The sequence below is a fragment of the Cynocephalus volans genome, chromosome 2 (assembly GCF_027409185.1).
Source record: "Cynocephalus volans isolate mCynVol1 chromosome 2, mCynVol1.pri, whole genome shotgun sequence".
In the NCBI taxonomy this organism is placed as follows: Eukaryota; Metazoa; Chordata; class Mammalia; order Dermoptera; family Cynocephalidae; genus Cynocephalus; species Cynocephalus volans.
In genome coordinates, this window is record NC_084461.1 from 208,513,652 (window position 1) to 208,535,032 (window position 21,381).

At 49.7% G+C, this 21,381-nt stretch overlaps 1 protein-coding gene across 1 annotated transcript in view; it reads left to right on the top strand.

The window, feature by feature from the left end:
- Nucleotides 1–21,381, top strand: part of LOC134369859 (catechol O-methyltransferase-like) — a 28,945-nt gene that overhangs the window by 2,082 nt on the left and 5,482 nt on the right. The window contains exons 2-4 of the mRNA XM_063086636.1: nucleotides 18,717–19,002; nucleotides 20,190–20,383; nucleotides 21,244–21,375. Coding sequence (XP_062942706.1) covers nucleotides 18,717–19,002; nucleotides 20,190–20,383; nucleotides 21,244–21,375 — 612 coding nt within the window. The remainder of the gene's footprint in view (nucleotides 1–18,716; nucleotides 19,003–20,189; nucleotides 20,384–21,243; nucleotides 21,376–21,381) is intronic.

A 21,381-nucleotide genomic window follows, 5' to 3' on the forward strand; every position in this document is an offset into this window, starting at 1 on the left:
TAAACCCAGTTTTTTAGTCTAGGAGACAGCCAGTTGAGATTTGTAGACATTGAGCTCTAAGTATCTTTATTGGGTGGAATTGAGGATAGCAGTGGCAATCCGACGGATTTCCCAGGTGGTGGTCAGAATGTCTGGTGATGGCATAGACATCAGTGTCACATGATGGTTGTTTTCAGAGCAGAGCATGGAACGTGGAGGAGCTCCAGAGGATGTTCTGAGTGGCCCATGTAGCAGCAGTTCCAGGCACAAAGGTTACTTATACATGATTTGCTTTGGTGATGAGTTCTTTGAAGTTTATATCAAGTTATCTGGCTTCAGCCTACAGGGCTTTTTCAGATCCTGGGGGGGAGGGCAGCTGCAGGACAACCTGAGTCCCAGTAAGGACTTGGGCAATCAGGTTTTAGTCTCAGTGACACCAAGTTGGGAGGGAGGGAGAAAAATTGGAAATGTTAATTTGGAGAGTTGTAGCCAGATATTGAAGGAAAGTAGGACAGGATTTCATAAGGGCTGACAAAATGTGCAAGAATCCAGTCCAATTTGCAGGTAGATCATAAAACCTCGAAGACAATGAACAAGATTAGAATTTGATAACCGACAAGGGTGTGTTACACTTCTCCATTAAAACAAAATATCTCACTACTGTCACCTCCCTTTTTGATCAGAGATAATCAAAGTAAGATTATTGTTTACATAATAATTCTGGTCTCATTAAATTTGGCATGATTGTTTACATGAGCGCAGCAAGAATGGTTATAGCTGGAACTTTTTTTTTTTTTTTTTTTTTTTGTCGTTTTTTCGTGACCGGCACTCAGCCAGTGAGTGCACCGGTCAGTCCTATATAGGATCCGAACCCGCGGCGGGAGCGTCGCCGCGCTCCCAGCGCAGCACTCCACCAAGTGCGCCACGGGCTCGGCCCTATAGCTGGAACTTTTAATAAGGAATCTCAGATTGGACTTTTTAAATTTTTTAAAAAATTGATATATAATAATTGTACGTATTTATGGGATGCGTGTGATAATTTGATACATGCATACATCAGATTGGACTTTTAAAAGCCAAGCCAATAATTTGCTATCATACTTCACCCTGCAGTATCTATACATTTTGGGGAATTCCTCTCTTGAGGTTCCCAAAATATCTTAAGATTCTTGGGCCCACTGGGAAGTGACTTTCCTTACTCAGATGTTAAGACTGGAAACCCTGTAAACCAGATACCAAGCCAGATTTTTCAAGGGGGGCTTTGTAAGCATTTGCTCCGTAAGTCAACTTAGTTCCTTAAAGCTGTCTGGTCACATTTGATTCTATGTGCATCATTCTCAAACAGGACATTTCAGTCAAAGCCTTGTAATATAACCAGTGTTTCCAATTGTGTCCTATTACAAGGAGAACAGATTCTTATTGAAGTTATGCAGATAACTATATGATCATGAAAATAATAATACTCAGTAATAGTTTCTGATTTTTGGAGGGATTGGGCAGGTAGAAAAAGATAAATGTTTCAATTTTGTTCACAAAAGCATAATTTACTAGATTGGTATGAGCCATAAATAGGTTAAGAGAAAAGGGAAAGAGTTTTTCTTTTTTAAATATATATCCAGAATATATGAGGAGTCTTCAAAATGTTCATGGAAAAATTCATATTACCATCTTTTAATTCAGTTTTTCCACAAACTTTTTGAAGCAACCTTATAGAACATTAGAGAGCCAGCAACATTCTGAACAAAAGCCATAAACAATTGTAATCATCCTTTATCAGTTTATTCAGTCCCATAAAATGTGCTAATCTGGTATATGTACTTAACATGTACTTAACTCTTGTTCTGCTTGATCTTGGGTTAGCAGATTCATGAACCCATGAGTTTCTCAAGTTCAATTCTGGAGATCCTGGCTCAGTCCAGTGGGGACTCAAAGTTATTTAAGCCATCAGAGGCCCATCAGAGCGTGTACCCCAGAGTACCTGTCCCAGGCCTTTCCATGGGTCTCTGAGACCTTTTTGTTGAAGATGAAGCCCGAAATCAAGAGATTTCAGGAAAGCCTCAGAGTAAAATAACAATGATTTGCGATGACAAAAGACTTTAAATGGTGTGGTTAAAGCTCTGATGAGAGTTTATTATAAGAGAAAGCAATTGACAAGGAATATTGGTTGTTTTTGTGACACACAACATTTTAAATAACTGGAATTATGACTGATAACATTATATGGGGACATAACTTGGAGAGCAAGGGTATTGACAGATTTCGAGGAACTTTATGAAATTTCTGAAATCCTTATCCTTACCCATACAAATATAACTTAAGGAAGGTTAAGCAGCATTTTTCATTTGACAACACCTTACATGAAATTCACCATTTCAAATAAACCTAATTAGTTTCTCACTTCTACAGGATGAAAGGACAAATCCTTTAAGATCTTCCAGGAGCCATCTAGGAAATGTCAAAGTCAGTTTGAGATGAGGAAGACTTCACTTAGTATTTCATTTGGGGAAGGCAAAATTGTCAAAAGTGTCAAAAGGTTTGAATATTTAATTAGACGGGATCACAAGTCACTGTGAAACACCACTTAGTTGTTTCGTTAACCAAAGTGACAATAAAAGATCATGAAAGTAAATGTAAGATAACATGACCATAAAAAAACCTTCGCTCTTTTAACAGCGAAAAGCCTTAAGTCAACATGGAGCACAGGATATTGTGTTGGTAAGATATAGGATCCTTGTTCCCTAAGCAAATTACTCAAAAGGTAAAGTAAACTCTTATACGGTCTCTTATTAAAAGCAGACCAATAATCTAGGACACTTTGTTGTTTTAACAGAGAGGAAACCAAACTCTAGTTTTATATCAGTGCACTCTTGATATTAAAGCTCATTTTTAAAAACTTTATATAGAAATCCATTTAATCCTAGCTGGCTTTGACCTTACAACACAAAATTCGTTTTCTGCACAGCTTCTAAAATTTTTTTGTATCTGTTCAAGTTTTGTCCTATACTTTCCCTCTTTTTTAGTTTTACTTTAGGACAAAATTACTCCTCTTTCCTTAACAAAAACAGATCCCACATTCTTTGCATACTTATCATATAAAAGCACATTCTATTTTCCTCTCATACTTTGTTTATAAAGTTGTTTTCCCTTCACTCATTATTTCTAATAGATTTATTTTCACATATTGATTATAATTTTTAACAGTTAGTAACCTGTGTATTTTACAGAGAAAACTAGAAAGTAGCCAGTTGTGAAATGTTTGTCATATAGCAGTATGTTTATGTTATATACCAGATTAGCACATTTTATGAACGTACCATTTATAATCTCTAGAGGTAAATGATTTTTATAGTACAATTTTTTTAATGTGCCAAGAAGAACATGTTTATTAAAGACCCAAATATCTTTAGCCTCTCTGTACCATATAAAAATAAGCCAAAAGTATATAAGCTTAAACTTAATAATGAATGTGTCAGCACTTTCTCTTATTTAGAAATTATTTAGATATTCAATGAATATCTATTATTTAGCTTAACTTAGCATAACTCTAAGGTTGCAAGTTACCAAAAAGATTTTGGAAACTTTTTAGGCAGACATATTATAAAACATAATTCATAACGCATACCTCACTAGTTTATATGAGAGATGGTTCAGGTTTTTTTTTTTTTTTTTCTTTTGCTCCATTTTATATTTTTATCTGAACTGTATTTCTGGCAGATGGAGCCAGTTAAAGATCACCTGCTCAAGAGCTTTCCAAGTAATATTTGTGGAGAAGACCTTTATGACTTTTTTGCCCTGACATATAATCTTATGGAGGCTGTGGACTAAATGTCTGCTTCCAAGCTTTTTCTTTTCCTTCAGCCTCGGGTCATTGCTTTTGTGGGTCCCTGAGACCCCCGATGGGGCAGGGGGCCCAAAGTTCCAATGACTACAGGGAGTCAGGGCTGTAATCCAGCTAGAGTGGGACAGGAAGGGTCTGATGGGGAGGACAGGGGTGGAGGAGGTAGGGACTTGAGGGGGACATGTCTAAGGATGCAGGAGATCTGAAGGGAAGCTGGAAGGTGGTGACAAAAGGAAGGAGGAGCAGAGGTAATGGGAAGAGAAAGGGCTTAGAGGAGCCAGTTTGGGGAGAACTTAAGTTTCCCAAAGAAGTCATTGAAGTTCCCAGTTATCCTTGGTAAAGTCACATCAGCAAGAAAGGAAGCTGACAGTGTTAGTGACATAGGAGGTGCTCAGCTTCCCTGGGTTCAGGTTTCAGGACGTACCTCTGGGTTTCAAGCCACTCCCCAAGGTCTCAAGCCCCTCCTCTAGGCCCTTCCTTAGAGGAGAGTTATTGTTGCTTATTGGACCTATTTTCCATAACAACAGGGAGAGATTGAGACCACAAAGGATGGACTTATGCAAATCTAGTGGCTGAGCATGCTCAGTGGAGTTTATCCTTTGAATAACGAGAGGTGCTAAAGAGCACAGAATATTCTTGAATATGTTTAGTGCGTGTGATAGAATTTGACCAATGAACATGCCCTAAGAGGAGACCAACCAAGCATGTGCAAGACCAGGTTACATAAGTGGGAACCACCCCTTAGCTGAATATTCATTAGATGGCATGAGCTTGTTTTAGATCAGGAAACTATAAAAGTGGAATCCCTGTAGGCGGCCGGCCTGTTGCTCACTTTCCTGGGACCAGCCCACACTTAGCCGACTGTGTGTTGCTGTACTTTTGTGTTAGGCTTGCACTCTGGACTAAACTGTAAGTGTGTATTTCTTACTTTTGTGTTAAATGAGCTCGGCCACACTCTGTGAAATCTGTATCTCTTATTTGTTACATTACACTGTTGTCACTTTCTACTGTGACTGTGCTTTGAATTCTTTCCTGTGGCAGAGTCAAGAACCTGGTAAGAGGATGGGGTGGGTTGAGGCTGCTATCGGGACTCCCCAGACCCTTTCCTCCAATATCATTAGTGCTTGTTGTTTCTAGTAGTTTTATTTTCCTATATTGATTAGGAGTGGCAGAGCAGAGTCAGCAGGAGTCAAGTAGAGGTGTTTTGGTGGACTGAGAAGTTCCCATGGGAGGAGCAGGAATAAATAGAACAAAGGGCCTCCCAGGGACCTGGAGTCAGGGAGTGAATCTCCACTTGAAACAAGAAGCCAGGAAGAATGTCCAGCCTGGGAGGTACTTTTCCAGAGAAGCCTGAGGCACTAACCCAGCCTCAGAGCACGTACTCAGAGTCATAAGAAGCACAATCTGTTCTCCCCATGCTTCAACGGATGTTTGCGGGAGCACTGGATCATGTGAGCTACCATGGGATACCCACATGTGTGGGTAGACCGGATAAGACTTTGGTCTTTGTGCATGTTGAGAGGTCTGGATGTTACGTCCAAGGTCCTGATGTTGGTTCAGATCCAGATCTAAGTCCTGGCGCTGGATCAAAGAGAAACACAGCTGGACGTTAGTTACACTGATAAGGACAGAACCTATTTGGTGAGTACGGACAGTAGAGGAAAGAGTTGAGCTCCATGCTGATTTGTGCAGAGGTGCAGAGAGAATGAGGGAGTTGGGAGGAGGAACGGTGCTGGTTCGGTAGAGTCAACGAAATGGAAATTTACCAAGAGCAGGAAGTGGCAGCTGGCCCTGGTGAAACTCTTCTGGGTTTGCTACTGGCGCTTATTGAAGTTGGGCTCCTACCCTCCCACAGAGGCTGGGAGACAGGAGCCCTATCTTGTGGGAACAAAGAGTAAATTCTCTTGGCAGCCTTGAGTTTTCTCAGGCAGGCACTTTAAGGGGGGCTTGGCTCATCCTAGGGACTTGGCCTTGAGCTGTGAAAAACTGATTAGTGATTGTTCAAGTCTGTATAGGGCAAGGTTGAGGCCCAGCCAAGAAGAGGGCCAGAGGAGCGTAGATAGAATTTGGTCAGGGAGAGACCTTTTGTCAAGGCCACTGGCGTGATGGGGCCCCAAGCTCATGGCCCGGGCACTGAGGTGGGGGTGCTGCCACCCAGCCTTTGAGAAGTAAAATGAGGAGGTCAGGTTCAGCTCACATTGAGGGGGCAGGGCTGGACTCAGGCCCAGAGCCTGGGACAGCTGCTGGGCCTTTGTTTACTGTGCCCTTGACCTGCCAGAATCTTCCCAGTTCCCAGGCAGAACAGAGTATTGGCCCGTGGGCAGATGGCTGACCTGGACATCACCCCAACAGGCATGTCCAGGACCTTTTTGCCCCCACCCTAAAGGCACCCCTGTCCTTTCTGACCTCTCCACAAGGATCCTGGTTAACCCGCTCTCTTGCCTGAGGCCTGCCCTTTTCTGGGTGCCAATTCCGCAGCCCTGCTCATATGTGTGAGCTGGTTAATGTGAAGGGCAGCCGGCCCTACTGAGGTAGGGGTCCTCCAAGGAGCAGGCGCCACGGCAGGATCAGATGTGATGGGGAGAACGTCTATGAAGGATACAGGGGAGTGTGAGACCATGATGCAGGTCTGGCCTTGTGAAGGGAAGGGGAGGAGCCATGGCCCAGCTCTGGGCCAGATCTGCTGTTGGAAGTGTAAGGGGTCCCCACATCAAAGGCACAGAGGGGTAGCCTGGGTAGGATCCTGGGGTCATAGAGCCTCTCAGAGCCCAGGCTTCATGTCTGTCCTTGGTGTGGCCATGATGACAGAGTCACTGTGGTCCCTGGCAGTACCTGGGACACAGCCCATGTGAAAGCCTCCTCTTAGCCCATGTTGCTGGTCCTTGGGCTGCCAGGCTGTGCCAGCCCCACTTCCTGTCCTCTCTGAGGTGTGGGGAAGCCAGCAGGAGGCTGCTCCCTGCCTGGCCCCTGACACAGAAGTCCCTTCCTTCCACTCCAGTCCTGCTCGGACCCACGGCCACCGGCACCCTTTTCTTCTGCGGGTCCTCTCTCTGTCACAACTACTCACCCCTTCCATTGTCGGGCAAGGGCAGCCACAGACAACGCGTGTGCAAGTGAACTGCATTCAGTAAAGCTTTATTTATAAACACAGACAGCAAGCGGGACCCTTCCATGGTGCCCAGGGCAGGTTTGCTTTCTCACCTTTCCTCAGGGGTCACAAGGACAGGAGGCTGGGTCCCCTGCCTCCCAATTCCTCTGCAGGTTGGAAAATTTATGACAGATTCTTGTATTGGAGGGTTTGAGATAGTAGCACAAGGGGGCACTGCCCGAGTGCTGCCAGAGAGAGAGCAGTGAGGTCCCCAGATGCTGAGCACTGGAGACCCTGCCCCGTCTGGATTTGACTGGCTATTTTGGGGCCTTCCCGTCGCTCCCTTAGATTCCCAGAGCCTGAGTGGAGGTGAGTGGCCGGCCCCTGGGTCTACAGGTGGGTCCAGGCTGCAGCGTGCAGGTCTCCCCAGCTGCCGTCCCTGTGTCCTCCCAGCCTGTCGATGAGCCCTGCCCAAGTGCCGAGTACGGCCTGCCTGGTACTGCCCAGCTTGCCTCTAGGAAACTGTACCAGCTGTCCCTGAGTTATTGGACCACAGCCAAACTCCCAGCCACTGTCTTTGTCACCCTTTATCCTGTTGGACCAGCCCCTTGAGGGACAGGCTCACACCTGCTCTAGTCTTTGCTGGGGGTTCCAGCCCTGTTCAGCAAGCTCTAGGCAGCGCCTACCACGGCCTCCTTGGGGGACCTGTGTGTGGACTGGGGCTACTTCTATGTTTAAACACTCACGCCTCAGCCTGTTCTTGCCACCTAGGTCCTCTCTGTCATCGCTCCTGTAGCTCTGTGCCTGTCTTTCCCACTGGGCCCCTAGTCCCGTGGGGACAGAATGAGGTGTGCGCAGGCCACTGTGACTCTCAATGTGCCAATGGCTGTTGTCTGGTTATGTGTTCAGGAATATCAAGGATAGTGCTCCCCAAATGGCTAGTGGCCTTTCTAAATGCTGCTCGAGGGCGCAGTAGCTGCGTGTTGACCCGCGCTGGAGAGTGGGGGACTCACGGCTCCTCGAGCTCTTTCTTAGGGAAGCTGGCTGCAGCCCTTCTCCCGGCGACCAGCCCTAAGGTGCCTGAGTGTGCTGCGGGACTCAGACCTTTCTCTCTGTGGCCTCTTGTAGCAGGTGCAAGGGCCATCTTGCTCCTTGCTGAATGTTCGTTGCTTCCGAAGCTCACGTAGAAGCTTGGTCCCCAATGTGGCAGGGCTGGAAGGTGGAGCCTTTAGGGGATGACTGGATGGCGAGGGCCCTGCCCTCGTGAGTGGACTAATCCATTCATGGATTAATGGGTTGAAGGATAAATGGGTTATCACGCGAGTGGCAAGGACGGCTCCCAAGGAGAGGAAGAGAGCCTGAGGACACGCTTTTACCCTCCTCGCCACATGATGTTCTGCGTCACCTCGGGACTCTGCAGAGTCCCCACTAGGAAGTTCCTCGCCAGATGCGCTCTCTCGACCTTGGACTCCGAAACTGTAAGAAATAAATTTTGTTTCTTTATAAATTACCCAGTTTCAGGTATTCTGTTATAAGTGACAGAAAACGGACGAACACCCTCCTCCCTGGACTTCCTGAGCAGGAAGTCGTGAGTGGGCAGAGACCAAAGTGCCCCGGGCCCTTCAGACAGAGGCAGTGGCAGAGTGGGGCAGAAACAGCAGACTCCAGACCTTTGCAAAGGGGCCAAAGCCATTTTCTAGTTCTCTTTTATGGATTTTTAAAAATGAGCCTAGAAACCAGATCATACAGTTAGTTTACATTTTTAAGGGATTTTTAAGAGTCTCATCCGCTGATGTTTACTTGCCGTGTATTTATAGAAAATGTTTCTATCTCTTTTAAAGAAAGATGGGGGTCATCCAGGGTATGTTAAATGCGAGAGAGGATACTGACCAGCTGACGAAAGAGAGGAGCTGTCTGGCTACAAAAGGCAAGGAGAGGCTGAGAAGCACGGGCGAGCCTGGCTGTCACACTGAGCTCCAGGAGCCGCTGTCGGCTCAGCATAGCAGGTGTCAGGGCTAGGCCCTGCGTTTGTCACCACCATCCTAGGCGCTGCATCGTGAGGCCCAGTCACCCACATCTCACCACGTTGTGTGCACAGAGGACATCCTGTGCTCCTTGTGTGCATGCGTGTGGCAGGCACTGCGTGGATGCTGTCGAGCCTTGCCCGAGTCCCACAGGCCTGCCCCTAAGGCCAGGTGTGGCTGCCCTGTCTCTGTGGGCTGCTGACAGCTCAGCTTACAAGGGTGTCTCAAGAGGAAATGTGGTGCTCACAGTGCTCACATGAGCTATTGGCTGATGGCCAGGCAGCTGGCAGTGATGGGGTGCACTGAGCCCCTGGGAAGGCTTGTGGTCACACCCAGAGGCCCCAGCACTGCACAGGACAGGAGCAGCCCCACTGGAACCTGCCCATGCAAGCAGCTTCTACAGGCACAGCATCTCAGCTCCATTCCTGTAGTTCCTCCCCCTTTAAGATGACACCTGGAGACCTCCAGAGGGTGGACAGAACAGAGCACTCCTGAGGCCACCCTCAGGGGACAAGCCTAGCACTTGTGAGCCTGGAGGGGGCATGGGGCTCGGGAGGGCTCTGCCCTGGGCTGTGAGGATGGGGACATGAGAAAGCAGCACCACCTATGATGATGGTGGACGGGGTCCCCAAACCCGCCACCCCAGGTGGCTCTACACAGTGTGTTTGTCCTGTCCCTCCCACATCTGCATAATTAGGAAAAGGCCATACTGCCCCATAGCAACTGTGGGATTGTCTTCCTGGGCTCTATTGGGGGTAACTGTGAAATCCTCTGGGTTGTCCTCAAAAGAGGAGATGCTCCATTTCCTGACCCCTGGGAGCTACCAGGGCTGCTTGGCATCCCAGCTGGCCAGAGAGGAAGGAGCAGGCTGACCCACAGGGCCAATGGAGTGCCCCACCCACCCGCATATGCAGGTGTTGGGGGCAGGCCTTGGTGAAGTTGGACTGTGTCAGGCTGGATGTGGTGAAGCACATTTGCCACAAAGGATCACAGAGTTGTTAGTCCAGGATCAATAGCCCTGTGTGTCAGTGACCAACCTGCCAGTCCCCACATTGGCCTGAGGGTGGCTGGGGATCTCCACCCAGCTGCCAAGCATCTTGATTGCCCCAAAGAGGATAAACAGTGGTGGGAGTTGATAGAGGTCATGGGTTTGCGCTTGGTCTTGTAGAGAGAATACTTGAGAACAGGCTTATAATCAGGAAGGTTTTGGGGGAGGCCATGGTGTTATTGTTGCTGTTTTAGGAAAGCAGACCTGCCCCTCCCCCAGTCTGTGTGCCGTCTGTGCAGGGATGGGTGTGGTGATCCTTGCTGACCACTGAATGCATCCACCATGGGCCAAGGCAAGGAGCGTGGGGTGAGCAGATTCTGCTGTGATAAAGGCCCCTCCCTGCTTCATAGAAGGAAGGTGGATATCCCTGCAAGGGGCAGCATGCAGACCCTGCTGTTGGGGTCAGCTGGGGCAGACAGTGGGCAGGCGAGCAGCCTGGGCAGCTGTGGTTGGCAGAGAGAGGATCTCCTGAGTGCCTGGGTGCCCCAGGGAACTGGGAGCTGTGGTTGTTTTTCTGATTCCTGCTTCCTTGTGGGGAATGGCATGTCCCTTTTCCTTTTTGGAACAGGGGGGCCAGGAGCAGGGTTTTCTTTTTTTTCAAATTTTGTTCCACTATTTTTTTTATCATGGCAAAATATACAGAAATTATAATTTACCACTTTACCATTTCTAAGTGTGTAATTCAGTAGCACTAAATATACTCTCAGTGTTGTGTAACCATCACCCATTGTTTCCAGAACTGTTTAATCATCCTAAGCAGAAACTCTATACCCATTAACTGTAACTCCCCATCACCCACTGCCCCCCAGCCCCTGGCAGCCTCTAATCTACTTTCTGTCTCTATGGATTTGTCCATTCTAGATATTTCATGTGAGTGGGATCATATATTTGTCCTTTTGTATCTGGCTTATTTCATTTAGCATAATGTCTTCAAGGTTCATCCACGTTGTAGCAAGAATCAGGACCTCATTCATATATATGTAGTTTTTGGTGGCTGGCCAGTAAGGGGATCCAAACCCTTGACCTCGGTGTTATAACACGGCACTCTAACCAAGTGAGCTAACTGGCCAGCCCTTATTCATTTTAGTAACTGAATAGCATTCCGTTGTATGGATACACACATTTTGTTTATCCATTCAGGTGTTGATGGATACTTGTTTTTTCCCCCTTTTGGCTATTGTGAACAAGACTGCTGTGCATATTGGTAACAAGTATCTCAGTCCCTGTTTTCAGCTCTTGTGGGTATATACCTAGGAGTGGAATTGCTGGGTCATATGGAATTCCATGTTTAACTTTTTGAGGAACCACCAAACCCTCTTCCATGAGTATTCGCATTAGCAATGCACAAAGGTTCCAATTTTTCCACACCCTTGCCAACACTTGTTTTCCTTTTTTTTTTTACAAAAATAGCCATCCCAATGGGTTTGAGGTATCTCATGGTAGTTTAGATTTGCATTTCCCTAATGACTAATGAGGTTGAACATCTTTTCATGTGCTTATTGGCCATTTGTATATACTCTTTGAAGAAATATCTCTTCAAGTCCCATTTTTTAAAATTGGGTTGATTGTCTTTTTGTTGTTGAAATGTAGGAATTCTTTATATATTCTGGATATTAAGCCCTCATCAGATATATGATTTGCAAATATTTTCTCCCATTCTGTGGGTTGTCCTTTCACTCTCTTGATAGTGTCCTTTGATGCACAAAAATCTTTTTGTTTTAATAAACTCCAACTTATTTTTCTTTTGTTGTCTGTGCTTTTGATGTCATATCTAAGAATCCATTGCCAAATGCAAGGTCACGAAGATATATTTCTATGTTTTCTTCTGAATTTTATACTTTTAGCTGTTAAAGTCAGGTATTTGATCCTTTTTGGGTTGAGGTTTGCATATAGTGTGAAGCAACTTCATTCACACAACTTCATTCTTCTGCATGCGGATATCCAGTTGTCCCAACAGTTGCTGAAGACACCTCTTTGCCATTGAGTGGTTTTGACACCCTCGTCAAAAATCATTAGACCATAGACATGAGTGTTTACTTCTGGACTCTCAGTTCTTCTCCACTCGTCTATTTGTGTACTTCACTGTTTTAATTACTATAGCTTTATTGTAAGTTTTGAAATTAGGAAGTGTGTGACCTCCAACTTTGTTCTTTCTCCAGATTGTTTTGGCTATCCTGGGTCCCTTGAGAGTCCATGTGACTTTTAGGATGGATTTTTCTATTTCTGTAAAAAATGCCCTTGGGATTTTTGATAGGTATTACATTAAATCTGTAGATCGCTCTGGATAATGTTGACACTAAATTATTGAGTCTTCCAGTCCATGAACACGGGATGTCTTTCTGTTTATTCGTGTCTTCCTTAATTTCTTTCATACTCTCATCATGAACTGCAGGTGGAATCCTCAGAGTCGCGGGCCATGCCCAGCCTCCCGGGCCATGCCCAGTGCCCCTGAGCAGCTCCTCCCGGTAGTGCCCACTGCACGCAGCCAACGGCTATGACCGGGCCAGAGACACAGGGCACGGCGACTTCATCTCCCCCTCTGTGGTTGAGAAACCACATTTGAAAAGTGCACTTGGCAAGCCACTTAACAACCTTCCGTGACAGCACGTTTCAAACACACACGAAAGCAGAGAGGATCCCACCAGCCTCCGTGGCTTCCAGGCTCTCACCTCCTGGCCAGCCATGTGCGCTTTGTCCTCCTACCCATGCCCGCTCCCAGGGGAGTTTGAAGCAGGTTCTCTTTGCATCTCTGTTAGGTAATGAGGACACTTTATCCCCACCCAGGCCCCACAACCAAAGCAGGGTAGTCAGGTCATAAGGGTCTCCAGGGGGACACTGAGCTGGCGTGCCCAGCCTCGGCTCCCAGGACCTCCAGCAAGACAAGCTGTTCTGTTGGCTTTGGGGGCAAAATCCCAGCATAGGAACACCTGAAGAGCTCTGAATGCTTCCCTCTGCGGGTTTCTAAGTGTTTCTTTTGTTCTTTTTGGCTGCTCCTGATACAGGGATTCCAGCCCTTGACTCTGGTGTCATCAGCACCATGCTCTAATCTATGTGGTTTTCTTCACTGGCATGATTCTCAGTGTTTGAGGACCCCGGCCCTCCATTCACTCACTCGATCATTCTTTTGTTCTGCAAAACTCCAGGCAGTGAGCAGTGACTGGGCAGTGTCCGTCCTTGGATGGCCAGGTGGGCGTGGTCCTGCGTCCCCTTCCCCCCACAGCCAGGTGGGCATGACCTTCCTCAGTACAGCTGGACAAAGCAGAGGAGGGTGGTCTGGGAGCCCTGGGGCCCTGCGGTCAGGGAGACCCCACAAGGGGAGATGGTATGAGGGTGTATTAGCCAGGACAAGGCCATCTAGAGGCAGTGTAGGCAGTGGCCAGTGCTTGGGTGGTGGCCTGGGGCAGCCAGTCCCTTCACTCTGGGCCGCCGACACTCACAGGACAATCCCAGAATTCTCCTCTGGGGGTCGCTGGAGAACTGGGTGAGGTTGAGGTGGGCAGTGAAGGCCCCTCTCCCGGGCATGGCATGGGGGTGGGATATGTGTTGGGGTCAGCCCTTTGACCAAGGAAGCTTCACTGAGGATGCTGGGGGCGCCTTGAGCACCTCCCTGGTCCCCCATGCCCCTTGCCCAGGAGGGCCTGGTGGGGCCACAGTGGGAAGCGCGCGTGGCGATGAGGGGACTGGTCAGCAGTCCTCGGGCCAGCGGGGCCCACTGTGTCCCGCCTGTAGGAGCTGTCGTCCCCTCCTGACAGGAAAAGGAAAGGGGCTTCGGCAGCCCCTGCCCCTGCAGGTGTGGCCCCTCCCTGCGGTGCTGTGGCTTCCTCCCTCTGTCCCATTCGTCAGACCCAAGGGACACAGGCCCGCAAATTTAAGAACAGACAGACCTAGAGAGTAGAGGTTAAAAAGCCAAATTGTTACACAATTTACATATTATGGGGATTGAAATTTATAGTTCAGGGCTCCAGCGTCTACCAAGTAATTTACTATTTAAGCAGACCCCCCCCTTTTTTTTAAGCTGACCGCTAAGGGGATCTTAACCCCTGACTTGGTGTTGTCAGCACCACGCTCTCCCAAGTGAGCCACAGGCCTGCCCTCAAATTGTCCCCTTTTATTTTTGATATTTGTTTCTAACATTTACTCGATTTTTTGAAATACAGAGAATAAAACAAAATGTCCCCTTATTTAACCACTCAAATATGACATCTATTACTACTAGTAGTAATAACAGATAATTAAACCATTATAGATAATAAATAATAAAGAAAGAAACACAGGTGTGTTGTTAGGAAATCCTAACCATGAAGAAAGGAGCAAGATGGAAAGTTCCAGCCACTTGAGACCCACGAGGTCCCCTCCCTATTGTTTCCTGTCATCTTCCTCTCCGAACAGAGACACCGTCCTCACCGACTGCCCGTCGCCCTGTGTTTTCACCTCACGCACCTTGTGGTCGTGGCACGTCCTGCTGCATGCATGGAGCTCCTGGCAGCAGGATTTCTTAGGGCCCTGTGAGGTGAGGCCAGACCTTCAGGAAAGATGGCACGATCCACACTCCTGTGGGTGTAGGCGGTGCCCGAGGACAGCCCAGGCAGAGGCACCTCATGCTGGCACCGAGGCCTGCACCGGGTTTCCCACGTCTGCTCGGGGCTTATGGCCTTTTGGCCTTTTCCTGAAAGCTGCATATTGGTCATGTTGGTCCATTTTTCTCTTGGATTGTCTTTTTCTTACTGATTTGTATATGCTCTTTGTAAACTAGTCCTTGGTCTTCTGTGTCATTTCCAAGTTTACGCTGACTCTCCTGGGGAAATATGGCTTGAGCAAAGTGGATCATTTCTCCTGCGTTTCACAAGGCACAGGTGCACGTGCCGCCATATCCTGCAGGGCAGTGCCAGCAAACACCAGGGGGACTGTCCCCAGTGTCCCTGACTTGGGGACACTCCAGACAATGTCTTACCGCCTTTCCGAGGACTTCTACTGTCTCTTCTGAGCCGGGAAAGGTGAAGCGCTGCCTCCCCCCCACCTACCCCCAGGGAAGGCCCAGGCAAGGCTGGTCTCCAGAGAAGGGGCTCAGATATCTGGACCTTGGTCATTTCCAGGTTACAGCTTCTGTTGATCATTCAAAGGCAAAATTGAACTTCACACAAATCATGTCTGCTTTGCTGATAAGCTGAGAGAAGGAGAGCCCAGACCCATCCTGCAGCCCAGCAGGCAGGAGCCAGGCTCGGAAGCAGCCTGAAGGTCAGCTGGACCACGGAAGCAGTGAGCAGAGCAGGGGGTAGGTGAGGCTTCAGGCCCGGCACTTGTGCACAGACCTGCTGACACGTGTCCACTCTGCCTTGTGGAATGGCCAAGTGACCGGATCACCTAGAAGTCTGTGTGTCCACACTGGCCCACCCCGCTGGGGCAGAGCCTGGGTTTCCTGTTTATCTTCTGCTCTGTCCCCTGAATCTACCCTAATGGTCCTGGGGTTTGGAGCCCTGAGGCTGTCCTCCACGTTTCTCCTGTGAGGTCCTGGGCCTGCCTCCCCTCCCAGAATGTGCCTTTGCAAAGGGGAGCTTCTAGCAGAGAGCAGGATCTTGTGTGGCCACCAGGGTTCCAAGGCCCCATCCCAGAAAGACTCGAGAGTGACCACAGGGCCCCTGTGGGAAGCTTCCCAAGTTCCTCCTCCTGGCGCCCTTTTCCATTTTGGGGTCTCTGGTCTGAAATCACTTGTGGACTTCTGCTCTGAACTGTGTGGACTCTGCTCTGTGCCGGCTGGGGGGCCTCTGGCTGAGCTTCCATCTCACGGGTCCTGGGCTGCCCGCCCAGAGGAGCTCGTGCCAAGACAACTTGAAGCAGGGCCGCTTGCGGTGATTTCATCCCGCCCCACTCGTGGCTGTCGGATACAGCTCTGTGTGTCTCGCTCACACTGTGGTGCAGGTGGCAGGGCCTGTCTTTCTCATTCTGGGAAAGACACCATGTGTGGCTGTCCCTGAGGGGAGTGGCGAGTGGGTCTGTGCTGCTGTGCCTGGCCTGGGAACCGCCTCGCTCCTAACCTAATTACAGGACCGCACGGTTTGTCGGGCTCTCAGGAGTGTGAGCGTCCAGCACGTACCCCATGCGAGGGGCCAAGGGGGCTGCACAGGGGTGGGGTCTCCCCCTACCTAGGTGTCTTCTAAGCCGGCTGGGAGGTGACAGCCTTGGTCCATAGATGCCTTTGTATTCTGTATGGTTTTAGAGGGTCTGTGGGCTGAAGCTGTCCCCCAGCTCAGTCAGGGCAGTGGCTCCTCCACCCAGGCCCGTCAGGGAAAGTGCCCAGGGCCGGGGCTATGACAGGGCAGGCCTCTGTGCAGGACTACCAGAGGCACAGGACACACACCTGCTCCACCCACCTAAGGGCGCTAGAGGACAGTGGGGAGCTGGCTCCCAGGCGCTGACAGTTAGGCAACTGAGCACGTGACTGGCTCCTCTGAACCTTGACCCTCCATCAGCACAAGGCAGTTGTATTAGTCCGTTTGTGTTGCTGTAACAGAAATACCTGAGACTGGGTAATGTATAAAGAACAGAGGTTTATTTGACTCACAATTCTGGGACAGCTGCATCTGGCACGGGCCTCGGGCTGCTTCTATTCATGGCGGAAAAGCAGCAGGCAGCCGGTGGGTACAAGCAGATGACATGGTGAGAGCAAGTGAGAGAGAGAGAGAGAGGAGGTGCCAGGGTCTTTTTAAACAACCAGCTCTCACAGGAACTAATAGAGGGAGATCTCACTCAGGGAGAGCATTAATCCATTCATGAGGGATCCACCCCCATGACTCAATCCGTTTCTAGCACTGCCACACTGGGGATCAAATTTCCACATGAGTTTTGGAGGGGACAACACATGCAAACTCCATCAATCTACCCCTGGCCTCCCAAAACTCATGTCACTCTCACATACAAAATACAATTATTCCATCCCAACAGTCCCAAAAGTCTTAGCTTGTTCCAGCACCAACTTAAAAGTCCAAAGTCTCATCTGAGACCAAAAGCAAAAGTCCTTCTAGCTGTGAACCTGTAAAAACAAAGCCAAATTTATCTACTGCCAAGATACAATGGTGGAACAGACATTGGGTACACATTCCCTTTCCAAAAGGGAGAAATAGACCAGAAGAAAGGAGAAACAGGTCCCAAACAAGTCTGAAACCCAGCAGTACCGATATTAAGTCTTAAAGCTCCAAAATAATCTTTGACTCCAACTCCTGCATCCTGGGCACAATGGGGCACCTGGGCCCCCAAAACCTTGGGCAACCTCACTCCCACAGTTCTGCCAGGTGCAGCCCAGTGTGCTGCGCTGGTGCCTGCAGCTTTTCCAGGCCTGTGTTGCACGTTGCCAGAAGCCCTGCAGTTCTGGTCCTGGAGGCAGCCCCGCTGCCTTAGCTCTACTAGACATTTGCCTGGTGGGGTCTCTCTGTGGGGGCTCCAACCCCACTTTCCTGCTTGGCATTGCTCTAGTAGATGGCCTCTGTGGTGGCTTTGCCCCTACGGCAGGTCTCTGCCTCAGTCCTCAGGCTTTTCCTTACATCCTCTGGAATCTGGGTGGAGGCTGCCACGCCTCCACTGCTCTCTTGTCCTGCTGGCCTGCAGACTTAACACAATGTGGATGCCACCAAGGTTTCAGGCTTCTACTCTCCAGAGCTGCTGCACAAACCACACTTGGGGGAGCTGTCTGAGGCAGGGCTGCTCCAGCCAGAGCAGCTGGGATGCAGGGAGCAGGTTCCCAAGGGCAGCTGCGCCCTAGGTCTGTCCTCTGGGACAACTCAGTCTTTCTAGGCTCAGGGCCTGTGATGGGTGCAGCACCCTTTCAGACTTCTCAAATGCCTTTAGGACCTTTTTCCCATTGTCCTGGTTCTTAGCATCTGGCTGCCTCATCACCAAACTAATGTCTTCAGCAAACAGTTTATCTGCTTCACCCTTGCATTTTTCTCCTGCTCTGCTTCTCTACCACACGGCCAGGCTGCAGATTTTCCAAATCTTTACTCTCTGCTTCCCTTTTAAATTCTGGCTTTACATCATGCCTTTGCTGCCATAACTCAGAGTAGGCTGTTAAAAGTAACCATGCAGCTTCCTTAATGCTTTGCTGCTTAGAAATTTCTTCTGCCAAACATTCTGGTTCACAACTCTTAAGTCCCACCTTCCGCAAAGTCCGAGGGCATGGACACAATGCAGCCAAGTTCCTTGCTATGGTATAACAAGGGTTATCTTTTGTCCAATTCCAAATAAGCTCCTCATTTCTGAGACCTCATCATCTGAATGGCCTTTACTGTCCATATTTCTATCAGCATTCTGGTCACAACCATTTAACCAATCTCTAAAATCTTCCAAACATTCTCTCATCTTTTTCTCTTCTTCTAAGTCTTCCAAACTTCTCCAACCTTTGCCCATTACTCAGTTCCAAAGCTGCATCCACATTTTCAAGTATCTGTATAGCAACAACCCACTCCTTGGTACCAATTTTCTGTATTAGTCCATTTGTGTTGCTATAACAGAAATACCTGAGACTGGGTAATTTATAAGGAAAAGAGGTTTATTTGGCTTACAGTTCAGGGGGCAATGGTAGCACCCCCAAACTGAGGAGTATGGGTGAGTCAGGAAGGAGACAGAGCACAGTAGCCACTGCCCCTCCCTGTCCTCCCTCCTTCCCTTCTCCTGTGGACTCATCTGCCTCCCTTCTCCCTTCTCTGCCTCATCCATCCCCTCTCCATGCCCCACCCGACCTGCTAGCAGATGCTGGAGGCCGGAGCTCTGCTGTTGGCAGCTGTCTCGTTGGGCCTGGTGCTGCTGGCGCTGCTGCTTGTGCACAGAAGCTGGTTCTGGGGCCTCCTTCTCATCGCCTGCTGCGAGTACATTGTGCAGCCCATCCACGACCTGCTCATGGGCGACAGCAAGGAGCAGCGCATCTTGCGCCACATGCTAGAGCATGCCAAGGCGGGGGATCCACAGAGTGTGCTGGAGGTCATTGACACCTACTGCTCGCAGAAGGAGTGGGCCATGAATGTGGGTGACAAGAAAGGTGGGTAATCCAGCTGGCAGGCAGGCAGCACAGCCCTGCCAGGAGCGGCCTGCCAGCACCCCGTTTCTGGGTGGTTGAGAAGCTTGGGACAGGCCCAGATGGGGGTTAGGGGCTTATCTGGAGCCCTGGGGGCCTAAGCCGCAGGCCCAGCCTCTCACTTCCTGACCTGGACACCCATCGCAGGACTCTGTACCCAGACCAGTGGGGAGAGAGTGATGTTTGACCGAAAAAAAAAAAAAGTGCTTTGTGGGCTGGCCCGTGGCTCACTCAGGAGAGTGCGGTGCTGATAACACCAAGGCCCCGGGTTCGGTTCCCATATATGGATGGCCGGTTCGCTCACTGGCTGAGTGTGGTGCTGACAACACCAAGTCAAGGGTTAAGATCCCCTTACCGGTCATCTTTAAAAAAAAAAAAAAAAAAAAAGTGCTTTGTAAAGAGAGCGCCAGCCCAGGAAGGCCCATTGTCCAGGGCCCTGGAGGTGGGAGTCAGGCTCTGCACTGTCCTTGCCACGGACTACTCAGTGGACACTGGTCCCTAGTGACTCCTCATGACCGTACTGCTGGGGAGGCCCCCACAGTCATGGGGTTTGATGGTGGGGCAACTATCCTTGAACTCTCCCTGGCAGGCCTGGGACCTGCCTAGAGACCAGCCAGTCAGGTTCTCCCAGTGTCCCTCCCTCCCCCATTGGTCTGCTTCTGACCTAGGACTTCAGGCTGGGGCAGAGGCAGGCCCTGCTATATTCCCTGGAGTCTGTCCCTGGGGACAAGACTGCCCCTGCCCAGCTCCCTCAGAGCCCACGACACAGCATCCAGCTCTGGGTAGTCAGGGGGGCCCTGAGGACAGGGTGGGGTGGAGTTTCCAGAGAGGGCAGATCTGGGTTAAGGTGCATTGTGGTCAGCCAGGGAGGGTGGCAAGGAGAGAGGGACCAGTGAGTGCAACGGTGCAGAGGCCTGAGGGACCATGGGATGGATCGGATGGTATGCACAGTGGGCACCAGGTCCTCAGGGCCAGGGATCTGGGAGGTAAAAGACCCCCAGCAGCAGGTAGGGTGGGTGGAGGTGAGAGGGCCAGAGGTCGGGCATCCTGGAGGGGCTGTAGCTCGGTCAAGAGAGGAGTGGGGCCCAGGACGAGGGTCGGGTCCCCCTGCCTCCACTTGCGCTCACATCCCTCTCCCCTCGACCCTGCAGGCCAGATCATGGATGCCGTGGTGCGGGAGTACCAGCCCTCGGTGCTGCTGGAGCTGGGGGCCTACTGCGGCTACTCGGCCGTGCGCATGGGCCGCCTGCTGGGGCCCGGTGCCCGGCTGCTCACCATCGAGCTCAACCCTGACTTCGCTGCCATCACCCAGCGCGTGCTGGACTTCGCGGGCCTGCAGGACAGGGTGTGTACGCCTGAGCTGGGTGAAGATAGGGATACTGAGGCTCAGAGGGGCCGGGGTAGGCCAGTCACCCCCAAGCTGGGTTCAAGCCCTCAGTCACAGAGCACCCACTGTAACCGGGCCCCACGGTGCTTCCCAGGCCCAGCAGCAAGGAAGGAAGCCCTGGCAGCTCGGTGAAGGGTTCCTGCTGCCCCGCTCTGCACAGCAGGGAACTCCCAAGGCTGCCCTGGGAGAGATGGGGGCAGAGCGGGGACTTGTCTCTCCAGAACCCCAAAGAAAGCTGTTGGGTGAACACTCGTGTGGGTGTCCAGGCGGGTGGTCTCCTGTTTGTCCCCATGGGCATGGGCACTGACAGTGCTGTTCCAGGGCTCAAGAGACAAAATTACAACAAATTTAGCTGAACGATCTCTATTGGCTTTATTTGTGATCCTAGAATTGGGCAACACTTCATTTATAAAATAGAGTAAAATAAAGTAAAATAGTATTCCAATGAGCTGAGCAGAGGAGTTTGGTTTTGTAGAGAGAGAAGGGCTGAAGAAAGCAGAAACAAAGAACAAAACGTGGACTGGTCATTTCAAAGTGACTTTCCTTATAAGGTGGGGACAGAGAAGGAAGTGCTTGGTTAACATCAGATTACTTTTTTTGTAAGGATTAAAGCAGAGGGAACAACTGAAACTGGCCTGTTTGGGAAATCGGCTGTTCTCTCTCCTAATTTCTCGGAAGGTCAGAGAGTAACTCAGTTTTGCTTTGGTGACGAGGAACCTCAGCACGAGCGACTCCATTTTGGTTCTTAGTCTGGTCTTTTGGGGCCTAGTGCAGGAGCTCAGTCCCAAACAATGGCCTATAACTTTGATTTAACACAGGTAACAGTTCTGGTCGGGGCGTCCCAGGACATCATTCCCCAGCTGAAGAAGAAGTATGACGTGGACACACTGGACATGGTCTTCCTCGACCACTGGAAGGACCGCTACCTGCCGGACACGATCCTCCTGGAGGTGAGC